This window comes from Musca domestica, unplaced genomic scaffold, assembly GCF_030504385.1.
Source record: "Musca domestica strain aabys unplaced genomic scaffold, Musca_domestica.polishedcontigs.V.1.1 25, whole genome shotgun sequence".
Classification (NCBI taxonomy): Eukaryota; Metazoa; Arthropoda; class Insecta; order Diptera; family Muscidae; genus Musca; species Musca domestica.
This window is the reverse complement of record NW_026712277.1, coordinates 6,281,538-6,297,579: the sequence shown is the minus strand read 5'-3', so window position 1 is coordinate 6,297,579 and position 16,042 is coordinate 6,281,538. Positions and strand designations below refer to the sequence as shown.

General features: G+C 41.2%; 1 protein-coding gene across 1 annotated transcript in view; it reads left to right on the top strand.

The window, feature by feature from the left end:
• Positions 1-16,042, top strand: part of LOC101896250 (spondin-1) — a 109,166-nt gene that overhangs the window by 79,308 nt on the left and 13,816 nt on the right. The window contains exons 2-3 of the mRNA XM_059123644.1: positions 3,135-3,571; positions 5,362-5,583. Coding sequence (XP_058979627.1) covers positions 3,135-3,571; positions 5,362-5,583 — 659 coding nt within the window. The remainder of the gene's footprint in view (positions 1-3,134; positions 3,572-5,361; positions 5,584-16,042) is intronic.

The following is a 16,042-nucleotide window of genomic DNA, read 5'->3' as shown; positions in this document are numbered from 1 at the left end:
AAATCCTTGCATAATTTTATTATTATTGTTGTTGTTGTTGGGATATTCTTACTTCCGCTTGCTCGTCGAATGCAGATTTGTGAGCCAATATTTTGCGGCTGTTGCAGCTGGCCATAATAGTCAAATAAAAATATGGATATGGATATGGATATGAATGGCATCGACTGACAAACATATTTGTTGTTGTTGTTTCTTTTTTCGCAAAAAATAAAAGAGCATTAAATATCATGGTCAATTGCAATCATAATATGTTATCTTGTGGTTATAATATGACAGCAAGTTATTTCAATATTGTTTTGGGTTGTAGTTTTTTCTAATATTCTGTATTTTTCTATCATGGTGGCAGGCAAAGACATGAGACCAATTATAATCCTGAAAAAAAGGTTTTAGATTTGGGAGAAATTAGAAAAAACACTTATTGGAGTGATGCATTTCTAAAATTAAGAGCCAGGGTGGCGTATACGTTTCAGCAACACTCATACGCAAAGGGTTACCCTCAGTAAATATTCTTTTGAAAAAACTGCAACCAATTTCAGATTGCTGTCATTTCTAAGCCACTCGTCCGACAGCTGTTAAAATTATTCCAGTGAAAGCTGATTATATTCTTTACAAGTGTACAAAAGCATTTTAGTGAGAATTTTCCCGGAAAAAAGTTATTCGTAATCGAATTCAAGCGTGATAGTGGGATTTCTTTATATTTGGCTGGAACACCACAAGTGGCTATCGTTAGAGCACTCCAACATTTAAATGTGAATAAATCTTTTTTTGGGTCTCGTACCATCGATCGTCATTACCGTGATACTGGTAGCTTAGCCCGACGGAAGTCAAGGAAGTGGACGTAAGAAAACTGCAACCTCAGCAGAAAAGGTTTGAAAAATAAAGAAGCGGCTTGATCGAAAACCGCGACGCAGTGGCCGAAAAATGCCTCGTGAGCTGTACATATCGCAATATTCCATTTGGCAAAAAATGAGCTCGGGATATAGCCAATGAAATTCCAAAAAGGGCAAAATAGACTCAAAAGCGCTAAAGAGTTGCTTCGTTGAGTTGCTTGACCGAAGGTGGTGAACTGTCGAATTTGGGTTTCTCCGATGAGCATATCGCAATATTCCATTCGGCAAATATTGAAAAATGAGTTCGGGATAATGCCATTGAAATTCCAAAAGGTGGAAGAGTTTACACCGCAAAGGAAAGAAAATAGACTCAACGGAGCTAAAGAGTTGCTTGACCGAAGGTGGTGAACTGCCGAATTTGGTTTTCTCCGATGAGAAAACATTCCTTGTCCAACAGTTTGTAAACAAACAAAATGATCCCTTCGTGGTTATTGCCAAAGAGGTTAGCTGATGGTCATATGTGCACCTTCGTTTGGCCACCAGAACTCAAGCCACATGCCGGCCATGGTGATGGTGTGGGACGCCATAACAGCCATTGGTCGCTGTCTGTTTGTATTAATCGGCCGTGACATCAGAATAAATGCCAAATATTATGGCGAAAATATTCTGGAGGGTGTATTAAAGTCTTGCGCACACAAACATTTTGGCCGCAGACCTTGGACATTCCAACAGGACTCAGCAACATCACACTCAGCACGCGCCACCCAAGCCTCTGGCTGGTCATGGTGATAGTGTGGGCCGCCATAACAGCGGATGGTCGCTCTCCGCTCGTAATAATGGCATCAGAATAAATGCCGAATATTATTATCGCAAAAATATTCTGGAGGGTGTATTAAAGCCTTGGGCACGCAAAAATTTTGACCGCAAACCTTGGACATTCCAACAGGACTCGGCAAGAATGGTTTCAAAATGAGGTTCCTGGCTTCATTTCCAGTGCACAATGGCCACCACAAAAATCTCAGGATACCAATCCGTTGGACTATTGTGTCGGGAGTATTTTGGAAAGTAAGGTTGGCACTAAAAAATACCAAAGTGTCGATCACCTCAAGCAAGCGCTTCGCCGGGAATCAGCCAAAATAATGCAGAACAACATTTGGTTGGTTGGCCACCAGAACTCAATCGTCGACCATGGTGAGAGGTTACAAAATGAGGTTTCTCGCCTCATTTTCGGCGCACCACCAAAATTTCCGGTTACCAATGCGTGGGACTATTGTATCGGGAGTACTTTGGAAAGCAAGGTTGGCACTTGAAAATTCCAAAAAATACCGAATATTGTCGCGAAAATATTCTGGAGGGTGTATTAAAGCTTTGGGCACGCAAACATTTTGGTCGCAGACCTTGAACATTCCAACAGGACTCGGCGCCATCGCACTCAGAGCACGCGCCACCCAAAAATGGTTACAAAATGAGATTCCTCGCTTCATTTCCAGTGCACAGTGGCCACCACCAAAATCTCAGGATACCAATCCGTTGGACTATTGTGTCTGGAGTATTTTGGAAAGCAAGGTTGGCACTAAAACATACCAAAGTGTCGATCACCTCAAGCAAGTGCTTCGCCGGGAATGGGCCAAAATACCGAAGAGCAACATTCGAACAGCGTGTGATGATTTCATTGGCCGTTTGAGGGCCATAATTCATGCCAAAGGTGACCATTTCGAACAAATCTAAACTTATTCTAAAATTTGATGCTATTTCCGATCTATTTTGCTTTCATTCAAAAAAAAAAAAAAAAAAAAAATTGAAAAAAAATGGAAAAATTATGGCGTTTAATTTTGTTGCAGATTTTTTTTTTAACTCACCCTATATCTCTTGTCATATTTTGAAGGACTTCAAGGCGTATTTTTTCTTTTCGGATTCTCAGAAAAAAACTGGGATATTTTTGGGATCTTCAGAATTTTTTTTTTTTTGTAAAAATCCCATCATTCCCTTTTATGAAACCCTCAGCTGTCGACGCTTTAAAGCCACTATAATTACAATGAGCCCGCAAGCTAGATATTATATTTCTGTATTTTTTGTTTTGTTTTTGTTATTTTAAGACCACAAAAAAATATAAAAATTAACCTGACATATTACAAAATGTAAATGGCTCACATTTCAAATTGCAGCAATTTAGTAGCCAGCCATTAAGTTTCTCCACAGCAAAAAACGAAACTAAACGGAAAAAAACTGAAATAACAGCTATTGATTTGCCTTTACCTAATTGGAACCTCCTTTAACCATTTTTTTTCTCTGTTCTCCTTCCAGGACGTACACATGACGCCAAATACGCCTTGTATCACATCGGACAACAGGCCACATCCGGTGTTAAACAATTTGCCGAAACGGGCAAAAGTGAAATATTGGATACGCCATTAGGTGAGCAACAACAACTGCAATTACAACAACAAAAAGTCCAAGTGGAGAAATCAACATCAACATCTAGTGCGACGGCCACAACGACGACGACATCGTCGTCGTCGTCGACCACCACCACCACAACAACAACACGCAACAATCATAACACGCTGGCCGCCGGCTCTAGCGAGCGTAACATTTTCGATGAATTTAATTTACCAGCCATCAGCCAGGGTGCGGGACGCAGCGAAGCGAAATTCTTTGTCGACAGCAATCACAGTTTGGTGTCATTAATGACACGCATCGTACCCTCGCCCGATTGGTTCATAGGGGTCGATTCGTTTCAGGTAAGTGAGGCAGTAACATTATTAAACGATGTTTCCGTTTTACGGAAAATGATGGGTTAAGAGAGTGGGGAGACAGCAGGGGAAAGGGGGGAAATTAAGTAGTTGCATGTAAAAAGTGTTTAATACAAATTACCCAATGGCATGCTCAAGGAGTTTTGTAAGGGAAACGGAATACGAAATTAATGAATTTGAAAAGGGAAAAGGGAAGAAAAGGATGAAAAAGAACAGAAGGAAAATGCAGTAGTTGGTCAGAAGAGCAAAAGGCTCTGTTCCTTTCATAGAATAACAAAAGTCTCTGTTTTTTCTATAGAAGATCGGCAGACCTGGTGTACTTCTCCATAGATGAGATGGAGCTCTTCTTCATAGAAGAGCTGGAGGTCCTCTTCATAGAAGAGTTTGAGTTTCTCTTCATAGAAAAGCTTCTGGTCTACCTCTCCACAGAAGAGCTGGAGGTCTTATATGTTCCATAGAAGAGCTGGAGGTCTTCTATGTTCCATAGAAGAGCTGCAGGTCTTCTATGTTCCATAGAAGAGCTGGAGGTCTTCTATGTTCCATAGAAGAGCTGGAGGTTTTCTATATTCCATAGAAGAGCTGGAGGTCTTCTATGTTCCATAGAAGAGCTGCAGGTCTTCTATGTTCCATAGAAGAGCTGCAGGTCTTCTATGTTCCATAGAAGAGCTGGAGGTTTTCTATATTCCATAGAAGAGCTGGAGGTCTTCTATGTTCTCCATAGAAGAGCTGGAGGTCTTCTATGTTCTCCATAGAAGAGCTGGAGGTCTTCTATGTTCCATAGAAGAGCTGGAGGTCTTCTTCTTCATAGAAGAGCTGGAGATCTTCTATGTTTTCCATAGAAGAGCTGGAGGTCTTCTATGTTCTCCATAGAAGAGTTGGAGGTCTTCTATGTTCTCCATAGAAGAGCTGGAGGTCTTCTATGTTCTCCATAGAAGAGCTGGAGGTCTTATATGTTCTCCATAGAAGGGCTGGAGGTCTTATATGTTCTCCATAGAAGAGCTGGAGGCCTCTGGAGGTCTTCTTCTCCATAGAAGATCTCTGGAGGTCTTCTTCTCCATAGAAGATCACTGGAGGTCTTCTTCTCCATAGAAGACCTCTGGAGGTCATTTTCTCCATAGAGGACCTCTGGAGGTCTTCTTCTCCATAGAAGACATCTGGAGGTCTTCTTCTCCATAGAAGACCTCTGGAGGTCTTCTTCTCCATAGAAGACCTCTGGAGGTCTTCTTCCCCATAGAAGACCTCTGGAGGTCTTTTTCTCCATAGAAGACCTCTGGAGGTCTTCTTCTCCATAGAAGACCTCTGGAGGTCTTCTTCTCCATAGAAGACCTCTGGAGGTCATTTTCTCCATAGAAGACCTCTGGAGGTCTTCTTCTCCATAGAAGACCTCTGGAGGTCTTTTTCTCCATAGAAGAACCACTGTAGGTCTTTTTCTCCAAAGAAGACCTCTGGAGGTCTTCTTCTCCATAAAAGATTTTGAGGTCTTCTCCATAGAAACCTTGAGATCTTCTACATAGAAGATCTTGAGGTCATCTCCATAGAAGGCCTTGAGATCTTCTACGTAGAAGATCTTGAGGTCTTTTACATAGAAGACATAGAGGTCTTCTTTATAGAAGATCAACAGGTCTTCTTTATAAAAGAACCACAGGTCTTCTTTATAAAAGACCCGGAAATCTTCTTTATAGACGACCTGGAGGTCTTCTTCATACAATTTTTTCTTAGTCGAGCTTTTGAGACCCTTTCGTCATTTTAATCTAATGTTTCCCCTCCTCTTTTTCCAGCTCTGCGTCGGCGGCTCCTGGATAGATACGGTCACCGTTGAAATGGACCCCCTGGATGCCGGTACGGACAATGGCTTTACCTTCACCGCTCCCAATTGGCCGACATCGCCGCAGGGTGTTATCTATCGCATCACATCGCGTTATCCCGCACATCCGGCTGGCAGTTTTTTCTATCCGAAAAGTAAACGTTTGCCGCCCATGGCGACGTTTCAATTTATCAAGGTAAGTGTATAAATATAAGAACGCGTGTGTGTGTGTGTGTATTTCCGTCTGAAATACATGGGTGTGCGTGCGTGTCAGCCGTTGGAAGCATATCTGTGTTAAGTGCTCTCTCATATGTCAAAAGCACTCGCCAACTTTAAGTATGTTTTTACCATAAATTTGCCTGTCAGGCTCCTCCTGGGCAATTTTCTTGGTGTTGTTGATGGAGGGTGGAAGTGGGGGTAGGGTGTAGGAGAGTTGCGAGGGGTAAGGTTGGCAAGCAATCTCAACAACTTAATTAGTTACAAATTAGCAACACTTCCGTTCTGAGGGTGAGTGTTGTGTAAATACTTTTTTTTGGCTCCACTCTTACCTCTCTCTCTCTCCTTGCCACCATATCTCTCTCCTTTGATTTTTTTGAGAGTAAGGGTGTTGCTGTCTCCCATTGCCTTTGTTGCTTGCCAGCCTGCCATCTCTCGAATATTAACAACATCATTAAAAATTACTAATGATTCATTAACATGAAATCATGTTTGGGATCCAGTTTTGGATCCAAGTGCCTTGTTGTTGTTGTGCTTTGTTGCTTTGAGGCAAACAAGTGGCTTTGGAAAAAAAAAAAGACGAAGAAAAAACTGAAATGAGGAATGAAGAAAATTATAATCATCATGCGGAGCCAGGAATTATGACGCAGCAATTTTGTGGAGGCATGCGAGGGGAAGGATAGCCATCTAAAAATCTTTAAAGATATGGCAAAGAGCATTAACTTACCAATTGCGAACGGATAAATAATAGGCCTGTAAATCTTTAAATTTTGCATGGGGTATGCAATCCTGGAATTTTGGCAAATTGGTACCCTTAGGTTCTAAAAATTCAGATAAGAGGGAAAATAGGTACCAAATATTCCACCATAGATATGGGATTTATGGTCGGGGTTAGGGTCTTCTAAAACATCATAATAATAAAGTATGTTTTGGAAATTCCGCAGAAAGGGTACAAAAAGCTAGAAATTGTCTTAAATTTTTATTATACCCTCCACCATGGTATGGAGGGTATATTCATTGTCTACGCAGGTCCACGTCTTCGTATAGCTCCCATATAACGGTACCACCCGATAATCGGTATTTTAATGATTTTAGCGAATTCATTCACCAGAATTGTTTCAAATTTGGAATTTGATGTTCATAATGGATAGTAGAGCGTAAGACAGAAAATTGTCTGTGCAGATCTACGTCTTCCTATAGCCCCCATATAACGGTACCTCCCCATATTCGGTATTTTGATGATTTTAGCGACATTTTTCACCTGAATTCTTTCAAATTTGGTATTTGAAATTCTTAATGGATACTACAGCCTAAGACAGAAAATTGTGTGTGCAGGTCCACGTCTTCGTATAGCCCCCATATAACAGTACCTCCCGATATTCGGTATTTTAATGATTTTAGCGAATTCATTCACCGGAATTGTTTCAAATTTGGTATTTGAAGTACGTAATGGGTACTACAGCTTAAGACAGTAAATTGTCTGTGCAGGTCCATGTCTTCGTATAGCACCCATATAACGGTTCCTCCCTATATTCGGTGTTTTAATGATTTTATGCACATTTCTTCACCGGAATTGTTTCAAATTTGGTATTTGAAGTTCGCAATGGATACTACAGCCTATGACAGAAAATTGTGTGTGCAGGTCCACGTCTTCGTAGAGCCCCCATATAACGGTACCTGCCGATATTCGGTATTTTTATGATTTTATGGACATTTTTTCATCAGATTTTTTTTAAATGTGGTCTTTGAAGTTCGTAATGAATACTACAACCTAAGACAGAAAATTGTCTCTGCAGGTCCAAGTCTTCGTAGAGCACCCATATAACGGTACACCCCGATATTCGGTATTTTGATGATTCTAGCGAAGTCATTCACCGGAATTGTTTTATGACAAAAGTTGGGTATGCAGGTCTACGTCGTCGTATAGACCCTAGTATAAAGCTACATTCGGAATTTTTAAGATTTTAACTGAATTTTTAATGGATTTTATTTTTTTTTTTTTTTTGAAAATTGCCAAATTTAGAGGGAGTAGAGGGTATTCAAAGTTCGGCCGAGCTGTACTTAGAGCTTTTTTACTCGTTTATAACAATTTTATAGAAGAGCAGGCTGGGTGCTCATGAAGAACTATGGACTCTTTTTGGAGATGGCCCAAAGCTCGTCCCATAGAAGACAATGTGGGTTTTTAGGGTTCTTGCTGTTTCCAATGACGTTAGATATCTCTAGCTGTAGTTCACATCATTTCTAAAAAAAAATATTCCTACACCCAAGAAACATCTTCAATTTTTTATGCGGCAATCATGGTCCCTGTGTCCCCCTCTCTCCCTCTCTCTTTTTCCTAATTCTAATTCCCACCATAAATTTAAATTAATTTTAATTTCATGGCCATTTCTATTCACGAAGATCTAAACGGAAACCCGCCGAACAAAACACAACATGATTTGTGTTTTTCTAAATGTTTTCGTTTTGCTTGCGTTACAATGTTTCCTGTTTGTCGAAATTCTAGAGAGAGAGTGGGAGAGAGAGCGAGGGAATTAACACGTACTCCACATATACATGTTAAAAGTTGTGACGTATGTGCGTGAATGAATAAGTGTCTGTGTGTGTGTGAAAATATTTTTTGATGCCAAACCACAATTATGTTGTCTGTTAGGAGTAGACCTCCCACTTTTCCTTTTTGTTGGCCCAGTTATTCCCAAACAAAACTGAACTTCATAGAAATGAGAGAGAGAGAGAGAGAGAAAAAAAAATAACTAACAAGAAAACCAAAACAAAACCCCAAATCAGTTCACGTAAATGAATAACAAATTTTCATTTCAAATATAATTAAGAGGCAAACATTTCAGTTTCCAAACCACCCCTCCCCCCTTTCCCCTCTCACATTGGATGGAGGGTAAAATACGAGGAATTCCATATTCATTTTATCAATGGGCAAATATAGAGCAAAGCCTGGCTGATGAAAGGAAGTTGGAAAATTTTACTTGTTGTTGTAGTTAGTATTTTTTGTTGTTGTATTTCCTTTAGTAAGCCCATAATGAGTTCTGCATGCCATGGTTGTGTGTGTGCGGCAGATTTTTTGACATGATTTATAATGAAATAAATCACAACAATGTTGGCAAACAAGCTTGAATGTTAAAAAAGAGAGAGAGAATTACGAAATTAAAAAGGAAAGGAATGGTTGGGAAGTAATCCGAAGGGAGCAGAATGGATTTTTTTTCATAAAGTACGCAGAGAAAATCCTAACCCTGGGAGAAACCCAACTGCCCTTTTAGGGGTTTTTCTGATAGGAGACCAAAATATCCGTCAGTTTTTTTGGTACTTTTCCATTTTCCATCTTAAAATTTTATTCAAAGATCACCACTATATTTTAGGAGATTTTTAATAAACAGGTGCGAGATGTACGAAAAATCTCGCACCTGTTTATTAAAAATCTCCTAAAATATAGTGGTGATATTTGAATAAAATTTTAAGATGGAAAATGGAAAGGATGTTTGGGAAGTGATTCGAAGAGAGCCAAAAAAAAATTTAAATAGAAGGGGTTTTTCTGATAGGAGACCAAATTATCAGTCTGTTTTTGGTACTTCTTCGTACATCTCGGACCCTTTTTAGTAAAAATTCCCTAAAATACATCCGCATAGGTAGCGATCCTTGAACATAATTTCAAGGGAATGAGTGGTTGGGAAGTAATCCGAAGATAAACAAGTGAGAAAGCTCTAAGTACGACTGGGCCGAACTTTGAATACCCTCCATCATTTAGAGCGAATTTAGCCATTTTCAAAAAAAAAAATAAATAAAATAAAATCCATTGAAAATTCTGTTAAAATCGTAAAAATACCAAATCGGTGAATAATGTAGCTAAAATCATCAAAATACCGAACATAGGGAGGTACCATGGGGGTTATAAAACGTGGACCTGCACAGACTATTTTCTGACATAGGCTGTAGTATCCATTACGACCTTCAAATACAAAATTTGAAATAATTCCGGTAAATAATGTCGCTAAAATCATAAAAATACCGAATATCGGGGGGTACCGTTATTTGGGGGATACACGAAGACGTGGACCTGGACAGACAGAGTTCTGTCATGGGCTGTAGTATTCATTACGAAATTCAAATGCCAAATTTGAAACAAATCCGGTGAATATGTCGCCTTAATAATCAAAATACCGAATATCGGGAGTTACCTTTATATGGGGGCTATACGAAGACGTAGACCTACATCGCCCATTTTCAATACCAAAAGTCCTACAGACATAATAGACATTTGAGTAAAATTGTATCAACCTACAGTGATTTCCACAGACGGATAGACAAATAGACGGACGGACATCGCTAAATCGACATAGAATTTTATGCTGATCAAAAATGTGTATATATACTTTGTGAGGTCTAAGCTGTATATTTCTAGGTGTTACAAACGGAATGATAAACAAGGTGTCTTCATAGAGGAGCTCGGAGCTAAGATGTCTTTATAGACGAGGGAGTATTTATAGAAGTGCTGAAGGCCATGGAGTCTTTATAGACAAGCTGGAGACCAGGTAGTCTTTATAGACGAGCAGGAGGCCAAGGAGTCTTTATAGACGAGCTGGAGACCAGGGAGTCTTTATATATAGACAGGTCAGCTGGTCTCTTCTAGACTGGAGGCCAGCTGGTCTCATCTAGGCGAGCCGTAGACCAGTTGGTCTCCTCTAGACGAGCCGGAGGCTAGCTGGTCTCTTGTAGACGAGCTGCTGGTCTCTTCAAGACGAGCTGCTGGTCTCTTTTAGACGACCCGCAGGCCAGCTGGTAGCTTCGCCATGGGATATTCTGACCTCGTGGTCTATTCTGCCCATCCACTTAAAGGCTAGTAAAAGATTCAAAGTGCCGTCCCATTATTATTAGCAAATGGATAAAGCAAAAATTTGGAGTTTTGCAATTAGGGCCTTCACTTGTGCTCTGCGATGAGATACTGTCGTATTTTTGGATATTAGATTTAAAAAGGTACTAAAATGAACTAAAAGTACTAAATACGGTCTCTTGGCATTTTGTGAAGGGATGAAGACAGAATTAGAGGGCAGATGAAGCCAAATTTCTGACACTAGGAATGTAGCTGTGACAAAAATTACAGTGTGCAGGAAAAATGGTAATTTCGGCAATTTCGTACGAAAAAGTACTTTTCTATTCAGTATCCTTAAAATTGCTCATTTTAATTTATTTGGTTCCCTATAATCAGAACTCTGGCCATTTAAATACCCACATTGTCTTCTGTGAGACGAACTTTGGCCCATTCGCCAAAAAGAGGTCTTATTTTTCCCAAGAGAAGACATCTAACTCCTCCATAAAATTTTAATAAAAATTTCAAAATTATTTTCAATATTTTGCCCATAACAATTTGAAATAAACTATTAGAGAGAGTCTTTACAGACGAGCTGGAGGCCAGAGAGTCTTTATAGAAGAGCTGAAGGCCAAGGAGTCTTTATAGACCAGGAGACCAGGAGTCTTTATATCTACAGGGCAGCTTGTCTCTTCTAGACTATCTGGAGGCCAGCTGGTCTCATCCAGGCGATCCGGGGTCCAAGTGATCTCCGGATAAAGCAAAAATTTGGAGTTTTGCAATTAGGGCCTTCACTTGTGCTCTGCGATGAGATACTGTCGTATTTTTGGATATTAGATTTACAAAGGTACTAAGTAAGTAAAAGTACTAAATACGGCCATTTGGCATTTTGTGAAGGGATGAGGATAAAATTATTGGGCAGATGAACCAAATTTGTGACACAAGGAATATAGCTGCAACAACAATTACAGTGTGCAGGAAAAAGGGCAATTTCGTGCCACAATTGTACAAAAAAGTACTTTTCTCTTCAGTATCCTTAAAATTGTCCATTTTAATTTCTTTGGTTCCCTATAATCCGAACTCCGGCCATTTGAAAAACCACATTGTCTTTTAGAGACGAACTTTGGCCCATTCCCCAAAAAGAGGTCTTATTTCCCAAGAGAAGATACCCTACTCCTTTAAAAAAATTAAATAAAAAATTCAAAGTTATTTTCAATATTCCCCATAACAATTTGAAATAAACTATTAGAGAGAGTCTTTATAGATGAGCTCGGAGCCAAGGTGTCTTTATAAACGAGGGAATATTTATAGACGACCTGGAGACCAGTGAGTCTTTATAGACGAGCTAGAGGCCAGAGAGTCTTTATAGATGATGTGGAGGCCAGGGAGTCTTTATATCTACAGTGCAGCTGGTCTCTTTTAGACTATCTGGAGGCCAGGTGGTCTCATCCAGGCTAGCCGGAGTCCAGGTGGTTTCCTCTAGACGAGCCGGAGACCAGTTGGTCTCCTCTAGACGAGCCGGAGGCCAGCTGGTCTCTTTTAGAAGAACCGGAAGTCAGCTGGTCGCTTCGCCATGGGATATACTGACCCCGAGGTCTATTCTGCCCATCCAGTCGGGCTATAGAGGGGGCCAAGGCCTCTTTCACTTCTTCACTATGATCCTCATCAATAAAAATTCAATTCCTTAAAATTTTCCATTTTAATTTCATTGGCTTTCTTTTGTTGTTGCTTTCTATAATTAAACCTCTGAGCATTTCCCCAAGAGAAGACATCTTACTCCTCTATAAAATTTTAATAAAAAATTCAAAATTATTTTCAATATTTTGCCCATAACAATTTGAAATATACTATTATGGCCATAAAGCTGATGGCGGCATTTGCGAGCAATTTAGAAAATTCAAAATGTTCACTCACACTCTCTCTCTCTCTCTCTCTCTCTTTATCTCTATTTTCTTCGGGTAGTCAGGATGCTCATTGAAATAAAATTTATTACGCCATTCAGCTTTTGTAAATTGTAACGGAAATTAGGCATTAAAGAGAAACAACAGCAACAAAAATAATGTTTTCAATTTTTGTTTTTTTTTTTCTAAAACAAAGGAAACAAATTAACTTTTTGGAATCTGTTGTATTCTGGTAAAACACATTTGTTTTCGGCCAATAATTTCTGGCATTTTCCCTGCTTAGGTGCCTTGCAAGCGTAAATGAATATTTATTTCCTTTGAAGGAAAGAAAAACAACAGCAGAAAAACATAAAATTTAATAGAGCAGAAATTTTCATTTTTATTTCGGGTGAAAATATTTCGGCTTCTTTGATTGCAAAGGTGGAAAAAGCTGATACCATAAAAATTCATTAAGTGGAAAAATAGGAAAAAATAGGAGAAGCAGAAAAATATCGAAAAATGATACACCTTGCCTCCCGGTGATGAAGAGAGAGAGAGAGACAGAGAAAGAGAGAGCGAGAAAGGGGAGCTTATGGCAACCCCATTAAACAGGATTTCTTTATGCCATCAATTCATGGCTAATTTACACATTCACACCCGTCATTGTCAACATGCTCATCTTCATCGTCATCCTCATCATCACCGTTATCAGCCACAACCTGGGCTGTTGATCTCCGGCCGGCTTTATTGCCCTGGCCTACTCCTGCTGAGCTGTCGATTGTTATCACCTTGTGTCTCTGTTAAGACCAAACGAAAAAAAAACCCTGAAAAATTCTTCCTTTATTCAGGATAAAATGAACAGCAATTTTTCATTTCTTTCTTTTTTTTCCTCTGTTCATTTTCTTAGCTCAAAATGTTTGGGGAGAAAAAATCTCTGCACTTGTTGTAGTTGGTTTATTGGGAAAATCACAAAAAATTTTGTTCCTTTGGAATGTATGTTTTTTGAGGATAACTGCAAAGAACAAGCCGTAACTTCACAAAAGAATTTTCACAGTTAGCATCATCGGCATGAATAGGATTATGGATTTTAATATGCCATATCTCCAAAAGCAGGAGTGTGTTTGAAGGTTTCTTTTTCTCTGTGTGTGTGTAAATGCCTTTATATGTTGTCGGCATTTTTTCCGCATGTTAAACCCAGACATAAATGTAAGGATTCTTGATTTGGCATTTTTACACAGGAATTAAGGAGAAATCAAGGAGGCTGTGATATGGAGAAAATGTAAATATTTTTAACAAAGAAAGTCTGAAAAAAATTAAAAAGGAAGAAAAATAAAAAGAAATAGAAAAAGGGAGAGAAAGAAGGGAGAGAGAAAGCGAAAGGCAGTCTTTATAGACGAGCTGGAGGCCAGGGTGTAATTATTGATGAGCTGGAGGCCCAGGGAGTCTTTATAGACGAGCTGGAGGCCAGAGAGTCTTTATAGACGAGCTGGAGGCCCAGGGCGTCTTTATAGACGAGCTGGAGGTCAAGGGTGTATTTATAGATGAGCTGGAGACCAGGGAATATTTATAAACGAGGTATAGGCCAGGGAGTCTGTATAGCAAGCTGGAGGCCAGGGAGTCTTTATAGACGAGCTGGAGGCCAGGGAGTCTGTATAGATGAGCTGGAGGTCAAGGGAGTCTTTATAGACGAGCTGGAGGCCAGGGAGTCTTTATAGACGAGCTGGAGGCCAGGGAGTCTTTATAGACGAGTTGGAGACCCAAGGAGTCTTTATAGACGAGCTGGAGACCCAGGGAATCTTTATAGATGAGCTTGAGGACAGGGCGTCTGTATAGATGAGCTGGAGACCCAGGGAACCTTTATAGACGAGCTGGAGGACAGGGAGTCTGTATAGATGAGCTGGAGGTCAAGGGAGTCTTTATAGATGAGCTGGAGGCCAATGAATCTTTATAGACGAGCTGGCGGCCAGGGAGTCCTTATAGAGTCTTTATAGACGAGCTGGAGGTGAGGGAGTCTTTATAGACGAGCTGGAGGTGAGGGAGTCTTTATAGACGAGCTGGAGGCCAGGGAGTCTTTATAGACGAGCTGGAGGCTAGGGAGTCTGTATATACGAGCTGGAGGTGAGGGAGTCTTTATAGACGAGCTGGAGGCCAGTAAATCTTTATAGAAGAGCTGGAGGCCAAGAAGTCTTTATAGACGAGCTGTAGGCCAGAGAGTCGTTATAGACGACCTGGAGGCCAGAGAGTCTTTACAAACGAGCTGGAGGCCAAGGAGTTTTTATAGACGAGGTTGAGGTCAAGAGAGTTTTTTTAGACGAAGTGGAAGGCCAAGGAGTCTTCATAGATGAGATGGAGGCCAGGGAGTCCTTATAGACGAGCTGGATGCCAGGGAGTCTTTGTGAACAAGCTGGGAGCCGGGATGTCGTTAGAGACGAGCTGGTAGCCAAGGAGTCTTTGAAGACGAGTTGCAGGCCAGCTGGTCTCTATAGACTAGCTGGAGGGCCAGCTTGTCCCTATAGACGAGGCTGGAGGCCAGCTGGTCTCTTCTTGGCTAGCTAAAGGCCAGCTGTTCTCTTCTAGGCTAGCTAGAGGCCAGCTGGTCTATTCTAGGCTAGCTAGAGGCCAGCTGGTCTATTCTAGGCTAGCTAGAGGCCAGCTGGTCTATTCTAGGCTAGCTAGAGGCCAGCTGGTTCCTTCTAGGCCAGCTGGTCTCTTCTAGGCCAGCTGGTCTCTTCTAGGCCAGCTAGACCTAGGTCTCTTCTAGGCCAGCTGGTCTCTTCTAGACTAGCTAGAGGCCAGCTGGTCTCTTCAAGGCTAGCTGGAGGGCAGCTGGTCTCTTCTAGGCTAGCTGGAGGCCAGCTGGTCTCTTCTAGGCTAGCTGGAGGCCAGCTGGTCTCTTCTAGACTAGCTAGCTGGATGGCCAGCTGGTCTCTTCTAAACTAGCTGGAGGGCCAGCTGGTCTCTTCTAGACTAGCTGGAGGCCGGCTGGTCTCTTCTAGACTAGCTGGAGGCCAGCTGGTCTCTTCTAGACTAGCTGGAGGCCAGCTGGTCTCTTCTAGACTAGCTGGAGGCCAGCTGGTCTCTTCTAGACTAGCTGGAGGCCAGCTGGTCTCTTCTAGATGAGCAGAATGCCAGCTGGTCTCTCCTAGACTAGCTAAAGCCCGGCTGGACACCGGAGGGATTCCCAGGACCTCATGGGGGAATCCCTGGAGCCATAGGGGAACCCCTGGGGGCCATAGGGGAATCCCTGAAGCCCATAAAGGAACCCCTGGGCCCATAGGGGAATCCCCTTGGGTCCATGGGGTTGTTGTTGTTGTAACAGTAGTACATGCATGTGTTCGCGTTCTGCTAAACTGTGCAACCGGTGCAATTAAAGAGGTTTGGGCCCATAGGGTAATTCCCCGGGGTTCATAGGGGAATGCCCTGGGATCCATAGGGGAATGCCCCTGGGGTCCATAGGGGGATTTTTTGGGGCTCATAGGGAAGTATCTCGGACCCATGGGGTCTACTTCGGTCATCCAACTCTGCTATATAAGGGCACAGGCCTCTTCCGAATTTTTCTAGTTATTCTCGAATTGAGCTAGCTATTGATTTTTTTTAAGTCCACGACAATACCTCTTTTCGTTCTTGAAAAAGTCCTTTTTTCTAATCTGCGACAGAAGCTCTGTTCGTCCTTGAAAAATATTTTTTTTTTTTTAAATCCACAGCTATAGCTCTGCTTGTCCTTTAAAAATAGAGGATTTTGGCAC